Raw genomic sequence first — 7,775 nt, 5'->3', positions numbered from 1 at the left:
TTTTGGGTTATTAAGAATCAAGCTGCTAGGAACATTCCTCTACAGGTTTTTGTGTGGATGTTTCATTTCTCTTGGGTATATACCTGAGGGAAATGGCTGGATCCCGTGGTAACTTTAACATTTTTAATAACTGCTAAATTGTATCCAAAGCTGTAACACCATTTTACATTCCCACCAACAAGGTATGAGAGTTCCAATTCCTTCACTTCACCAACGCTTGCTATTGTCTTTATTATATCATCCTAGTGGGTATTGAAACCCTGGTGGTGTAGTGGTTAAGAACTATGGCTGCTAACCAGAAGGTCGGCAGGTTGAATCCACCAGGCCCTCCTCGGAAACTCTATGAGGCAGTTGTACTCTGTCCTAGAGGGTTACTATGAGTTGGAATTGACTTGATGGCAATGGGTTGGTTGGTTGTTTAGTGAGTATTGAACTAAAAAACCAAACCCACTGCCACTGAGTCTATTCCGATTCATAGTGACCTCACAGGGTTTCCGAGATTCATAACGACCCCATAGGGTTTCCGAGGCTATAAATCTCTACAGAAGCAGGTTGCCACATCTTTCTCCCGCAGAGCCGCTGGTGGTTTCAAACTGCTGACCTTTCAGTAAGTAGTCGATTGCTTTAACCACTGCACCTCCAGGGCTTCTTAATGGGTATTGAAGTGCTATCTTACTGTGGTTTTGATTTGCATTGCCCTACTGACTACTGATATTGAGCATCTCTTCATGTACTTGTTGGCTATTTCTTTATCTTCTTTGGAGAAATTAAAATTGTTTCCCCATTTTTTGGTTGGGTTGTTTGTCCTTTTTATTGTCGTGTGTCAGTAACTTTCAAGTTTATTGCATCTCTCGCTTGTCTTATTTTTTATTGCTGCTTGGAAATCCTTTATTTCTAGTCGAGCATTTATCCTAACATCTATTAATCATTTACTGTGTTGTATGCCTATGCTTGCCCTGGTGGCTCAATGGATAAACGCTCAGCTGCTAACTGAAAGGTCAGAGTTGGAACCCACCTCGTGATCTGCTTCCATATAGATTACAGCCTAGGAAATCTGACGGGCCAGTTGTATTCTGTCCTATAGAGTTGCTAGGTTGGAACCAACTCAATGGCACACAGCAATGCCTATGCTGGAAATATAGTCTGGTTAGATATGTCATCTCTCTGGATCTTTGCAATAACAGCCTGTTTTCCTTCTACACTGCATCCCAAATGATTTTTTAAAAATGAATTTGGTCTTGTCACTTGTTTAATACCCTTCACTGTTTTCCTTACTGACCGTAAGACAAAGTCGAAAGTCTAGCTCTTTAAGATGATTTATAAAACCTTCAAAGTCTGCTCCTTACCCTTCTCTACAAAGTCTGTCCTCCACCTCCAGTAACGTCAGGGGTCTTCGAGTTAAGTACCTTATCTGATTCTTTAATCCCTCCAGTGGAGTTCTGTGAGAAAAAAGTGTATTTCTTCTACACATTTTGGGGCTTTTGCGGTGTTTATATTGTTATAGTGTAAGTGCAACTGTGGTCACATTATATGTAGATATAATCTTTCCTGACAGGAATGGACATACTTATGTCAGTAATCTGGTGCAATAAGAGTGTCCTTAGCCATAAATCTGAACCAAGTCTTAGGTAAAAATGAAAGGCAAGCACTGGGGCTTTTTTTCTGGATGCTGAAACAGGTGGAGCGCTCCGAAGCCTCTGACCTGAGGAAAAAAACTGTACTGTGTTATCCTCTTGCCTTTAATATAGGGTCTTTAAATGTTCCAGCCTTATCTCCGTTTTACTGCTGAGTAATAAGGAAGGAGCTATGTGTGTTCATGCCTGGGTCAGAGTGTCAAAGAGGACCATCTCCCTTTAAGGACAGTGGTGGTGGCAGCAGTAATTAATGAGAGTCCTTCAGGGCAGAGATGACCCTCCCAGGATAACAGAACCAGTTCTGGGAAGAGAAACTGTTGCTCCCAGGTGGTGGAGACACTGGATTTTGCTTTTCTTAAAGGCAGCTGCAGTTCCTTAGCTATCTCTCTCAACAAACCAGTCTCTTCTGGTCTCCCTACCTCGCTGTTGTCACTCTGACTGAAAATAAGTCTGTTATGTGAAGTTGAGGAGCCCTGGTAGTACGGTGGTTAAGCGTTTGGCTGCTAACCAAAAGGTCAGCAGTTGGAATCCGCCAGCTGCTCCTGGCGACCCTGTCCTACAGGGTCACTATTAGTTGAACTGACCCGACAGCAATAGTTTTTTTTTTTTTTAATATGAAGTTGAAAAAGTATTAAATAATTTCAAGTGTTATACGCTGCTGTGTGAAAAGCTAACACAAAAACTTAAGTGGCGTAAGAGAGCCATTTTATGGATCAGAAATTTGTGAAGCGACCGTTCGGGTGTTTTGTCTCCGATCCATGTGGCATCAGCTGCGGTGACTGGAGCTGAATGATCCTCCCGAGACGGCTTCCTCCCTGACTAGTCCTCGGTCCCTTTCTCCATGTCTCATCCTAGAGGGCGTCCTCATGGGGCTTGGCCTTCACCCAAGCGCGGTGGCCCTAAGGTTGTTATACTTAAATCATGGGGCATTCCAAGAGAGTAAGGCGGTAGCTGCCGGACCCCTTAGATGCTAGGCCTGGAACTGACATAGGCTCACTCACACCATCCGCTGACTGATCGAAGTGGTCACAGCGCAGCACAGGCTCAAGGGGCAGGGAAATAGACCAATTCCCAATGGGAGGAGTACCAAAGAATTTGTAATTATCTTTCATCGGCCGTAATTATAAGATATAAACACAAACACCCTCCCTCCCTCCCACCCCGCAAGTATCAGTACCCTGATGATTCCTCAGCAGTTTGCAAACGTTTTGGCTGCCTTAGATTAGGATGGGGTACTATCATATTGTCTATTATATCCACCAGCTGCTCCTTGGAAACCCTGTGGTTCTCCTCTGTCCTATTGGGTTGCTATGAGTCAGAAGCGACTCGATGGCAACGGGTTTTATATATAGTGTACTCTATATATATTGTTCACAATTTTATTTTTAATGTCCAGGATAAGAAAAATTCTCTAAAGTTTTGTTACCTCTCTGATGTATACATGTGTACTTAATGACCAACATTCTGAGCTGCGGGAAGCACGCACTATGCATTTTATGGCCCAGCTGAGGTGCTAGGAGTATTAAGAATCGTTTATTAAGGTCCAGGGATCATTCTAGCCTACCGAATGTCTTCGATTTGCTAAAGTCACAAAAGTTACGTTGGCTTTTTCTATGGAGTTAACTTTAGCCACATGATAATGCAAAGCTCTGTACAGGTGTTGGCACATGTCTGGTCCGTTGACATCTGAGAAGTTCAACTCTGGGGTCATGGAGAGAAGAAGGAAAAGTCCTAATAAAAACCACATTAGCCATTAAAGTTCATTTACCAAACCTGCTTAAACTCTTGTACTCTCAAAGCTGATTTTATCCAGTTGTCTTTTAATTATAGTCTCTTGCTCAGAGTTCCAAATATAACGGCTTTTTAATATAACTTGCACTGTTCTGTATCCAATGTAGGATGTAATCGTGCAACGCATTCAGTCAGAGCCAGTGCATGAAGTAATTAAAACACAAGCACACACGGGTTTCTGCACGTACAGATACCCGGCAGGAAAGTAGTATTAAGAATCTGAGAAACCTGCTTTTGGATAGAAGTCTATAAATCCTATGTCCACCAATGTATATTGTTGTTAGGTGCCGTCAAGTCAGTTCCAACTCATAGCAACCCCAAATACAACAGAACGAAACACTACCCGGTCCCGTGCCATCCTCACAGATGTTGCTCTGTTTGAGCCCATTGTTGCAGCCACTGGTCAGTCCGTCTCACTGAGGGTCTTCCTCTTTTTCGCTGACCCTCTACTTTACCAAGCATGATGTCCTCTCCAGGGACTGATGTATATTGTAGCTATGGTGAATTACAGAAATTAAATCATTGCTTGGGAGATCTGTACACATCTCAGATATGACAGAATAAGATAAAAGAAACTGATGTACATGGTATGACATATTTTTAACTATCCCATCTCCGTCTTGGGTAGATAGTTAATAACTCTCAACAGATGTTAGTTGTACATCATCCAAGACGTTGGGAGATGAACAGAACTTCAGTCCCCTCTGTCTTGTTTAGAAGAGGAAGACAGAAAAAACGGTAATGAGACTTAAGATTTTCTCTACTAGTAAAGATGAGCAAACAAAATGTAACAATTATAATCTCTTAAGACACTTAAATAAGGTGATTCTTTTGGAGAGTAGGAGCGTTTGTTTCTTTTTTCCTTTCCAATAAGCATGTACAACTTTAGTAAGTTAAAAGCTGCTCATCTTTATTTCTTTATTTCAAGGTAAACAAGATATTTTATATACAAAAAAGTAAAACTTTTATTAGCCATTTTTGAATTAAATATAATTCAATTTTTGAGGAATTTTAAGAAATACAATCGGAGTTTAAAAGTCCTGCGTGTTTTGTGTAATACCAGGAGAGTGAAGACCACGGCCTTGAGAGTTCAGCTTTTTGTGCAGAACATTTCTCTAGCATTACGTTCAGGCTATAATTGGTGGCCATTTAAAACAAGAAAAAAGAATTTGGACCATGAATACAAATACCAGGGAGAAAACAGAAACAAATATTTAGTCAATCGTCAGGATTTGGGGTTTGCACAATGCCAACAGACAGAAACAACAAAGTCTAGATGGGCCGATTTCCTTTTGGAGTTTTCTCTGGATATACCACGTAGTCACGTGTTTAATGACCGGTTCTTCTTACTCAGGTATGCAGACATTGGAAGTATATGTCCGTTTCTGAAATCCTCAAGAGTTCAGACGACACATCCTCATTCGTTCACTTCCTTCCCTCTTCTTGCCTTTTGTTGTCACGTTCACAGGCCTTTCTCTCACATTCTTTCCAGATTTTTGGTTCCTCTTGGGGAAAAGGAAACCCTGGTGGCATAATGGTTAAGAGCTACAGCTGCTAACCAAAAGGTCAGCAGTTTGAATCCGCCAGGCACTTCTTGAAAACCCTGTGGGGCAGTTCTGTTCTGTCCTATAGGTTCGCTATGAGTCAGAATCGACTCGACGGCAACGGGTTTGGTTTTTTGGTCTTTGGAAAAAAAAAAAAAAAAAAAGGTAGACCGAGGCTAGCCAAGTAGCATCCTATTCCTAAATCGGAATTTAACTAAGACTGGGACTCCAGATGTATAACCACTTCCTAAGGTTAATGTTAGGGGAGCCCTGGTGGCACAGTGGTTAGGTACTCAGCTGCTAACTGGAAAGTCAGCGGTTTGAACTCACCAGCTGCTCTGCGGAAGATGTGGTACTCTGCTTCCCTAAAGATTACGGCCTTGGAAACCCTATAGGGGCAGTTCTTCTCTGTCCTATAGAGTTTCTACAAGTCAGAATCCACTCAACAGCAAGGGGTTTGCTTTTTGATAAGATTAATGTTGCTTGTAATTACAAGCTTTGAAATTCTAAAAGCTGAGCTTTTGAGCTCCAGAAAGAGTAGCCTAAAAAAGTAGACCAGCTGCCACTCAGGGCGACCAATCTTGATTCCAGGGCATCTCAAGAGCTTGCAGCCACAGCAGCTCTGCCATTGACTTTTCATAGTCTCAACTGCTCCCCATTGAATGAAGATAACGTCTTCATCTTCAGAGATGCTGTCCCAACTCCTCTCCAGAGGAGAAATCCATAGGGCACCAAATCAAACACATTGCTGCAAAAGCAAAAACTGGACAAAACTATTTTCCATCATCCTCATCAAATACTAAATTTCAAACTTTCAAATGGGCTATGTACCCAAAGTTTCTTTTAAGTTAGGTGTGAGACTCAGGACTCACGTTCCTACAGAAATGATGGTATAAATGTCATTATTAAATGTAAGTAAAAATTTAAATTTCCAGAACTGTCCACAGGAACAGTTTGCTCACACTAAAGTCAAAATGTAAGTAAGCTAACCTTGTTTTCTTCCCTTGATCTTAAGACATAAACTTTTCATATTTTGGCATTTCTAAAATCAAGACACATCTTAAAATTAATTTTTTCGGTCCAGATTTAGCTTTTTTAGAGTATTATTTTCAAATATCTAAGATGGATTGAACTGGATTAACACCATCAAATACCCACTCACATCTAAATATGATTTCAGTATGGGTTCGATACACTCATAAAAATGAAAAGAATCATAAAAATCATATCTACTTTCTGAAATGTATAACTAACTACCTATTCATTTATTGACAATCTACTGCAAAATCTTCAATCTCTACTCTAGTACAAATGTAGCATTAAGTGTATTCCTAAAAGTTACAAGCTAAACACATGGAAACTAAAAGGTTAAAAATCAAACTTACTGTTGTATTTGTAATATGTGAAAATAAATCCAATTTCCAATAATGCTATATGAAGTATTATCCTTTTGCAGTTAAGGTCATTACTGATCTTACTGTTGGAAACACGCTTTAGAATACACAGATATTTTCAAAATGATATGACAACGCGTAGGAGTATCTTAGTAACATAAAAATATGCCCTTTAGGCATATTTGATTTAAAAATCATTTCCTAGAATAATCAAGAAGCATATTTACCCTCAATCACTCTTCTCTCAAGATGCTTATCCTGTTTGAGGGCCATTTCCCACCTTCTTTTTCACTAGTCCTTTTTGGGCTTCGCGTGAGTTGCGATGTGGGCTTTCAGGTTGCTCGACTGAATGAACCTCCTGTTACAGCCTCGAAAGGGGCACAAAAAGCGTTTCTCCCCAGTATGGATTCGTACATGTGTGCGCAGATTGAAGTCCAGAGAAAAGCGCTTTCCACACCCTTCAAAAGTGCACTGGAAGGGCTTCTCTCCGGTGTGAACCAGGAAGTGTCGTTTTAGCTTGGCACTCTCGTAGAAAGCTTTCCCACATTCTGCACAAACGTAGCCCCGAGGACCATGAACCAGGAGATGCTTCTTCAGGGAGGGTTTACCCTTCAACTTTCTTGTGCATCCACTGTGAGGACAAGCAATTGCTTGTGGATCACTGTCCTCTGTATTTTTTCTTGGCTTCTTTCTAGCAAATTCTGCCAGCTGTTCAGGATCTGATAGGTCAACGCCAGGTAGTCCTCCAGGTGGAAGCTTCTTGCCGGTCATGTACTCAGAATACTCAGGTGGATTATCTTCAACAATCTGTCGAGGAAGCTCTTGTTTTGCCCCTTTTTTTGTGTATTCCGAAGAACATTCAAGAAGTGAATTGTCTCCAAAAACCTGTTGAGCAAGCTCTTGTTCTGACTCTTCTCTCAGGCATTCTAAGGACTTAAGAAGTAAGTCCTCTTCCAGGATGGGTTCGGAAAACTCACCTCTTATTATGTATTCTAAGTAACAGTCAGGTAAAGACTCCTCTTCAACAACCTGAGGGTTAGTCTCACAGTATACACCTTCATCATATAAGGCCCCCGTCAACTTAGCAGGTTCTTTCTTTGCCTGAGGTTCTTGGCTTGGCTTCGTCTCAGTGAGGGCCTTTCCACCCAGGTCTTTACGGCAACTTCTCCTTGGTCTTTTCTTCAGTTGCTGGTCCATGTTGTCCTGCCCGATTCCTCCTTGAAGATCTTGCACCAGGATCCCTCAATCACTTCTAGGTAGTCGTGATCCGGGAAAGTAGTCTTCAGCAAGCACCTGCTTTGTGATAGGAATCTTTAATTAATATGTATTTCAGTAGTAGAGCCATTGTCAGAAAATGATCTCAAAAAACAGCCTCGAACTCACTCTTCGATAATGGAAAGGCCACATTTGCA

General features: G+C 41.2%; 1 protein-coding gene across 1 annotated transcript; it reads right to left on the bottom strand.

Annotated features, from left to right (window-relative positions):
• Positions 1-6,654: 6,654 nt before the first annotated feature.
• On the bottom strand, positions 6,655-7,560 carry ZFP42 (ZFP42 zinc finger protein). The gene has a single exon (XM_004382802.1). It carries the CDS (start codon positions 7,558-7,560, stop codon positions 6,655-6,657), a length of 906 nt encoding a protein of 301 aa, XP_004382859.1.
• Between the last annotated feature and the right edge of the window lie 215 nt (positions 7,561-7,775).

The sequence above is a fragment of the Trichechus manatus genome, unplaced genomic scaffold, assembly GCF_000243295.1.
Source record: "Trichechus manatus latirostris isolate Lorelei unplaced genomic scaffold, TriManLat1.0 scaffold00099, whole genome shotgun sequence".
In the NCBI taxonomy this organism is placed as follows: domain Eukaryota; kingdom Metazoa; phylum Chordata; class Mammalia; order Sirenia; family Trichechidae; genus Trichechus; species Trichechus manatus.
The sequence above is the reverse complement of the archived record's forward strand: the minus strand, read 5'-3'. Positions and strand labels throughout refer to the sequence as shown.

Bases quoted from the DNA above. Each gene is read 5' to 3' on its own strand.
- ZFP42 (XM_004382802.1), bottom strand. From the start codon at position 7,560: ATGGACCAGCAACTGAAGAAAAGACCAAGGAGAAGTTGCCGTAAAGAC.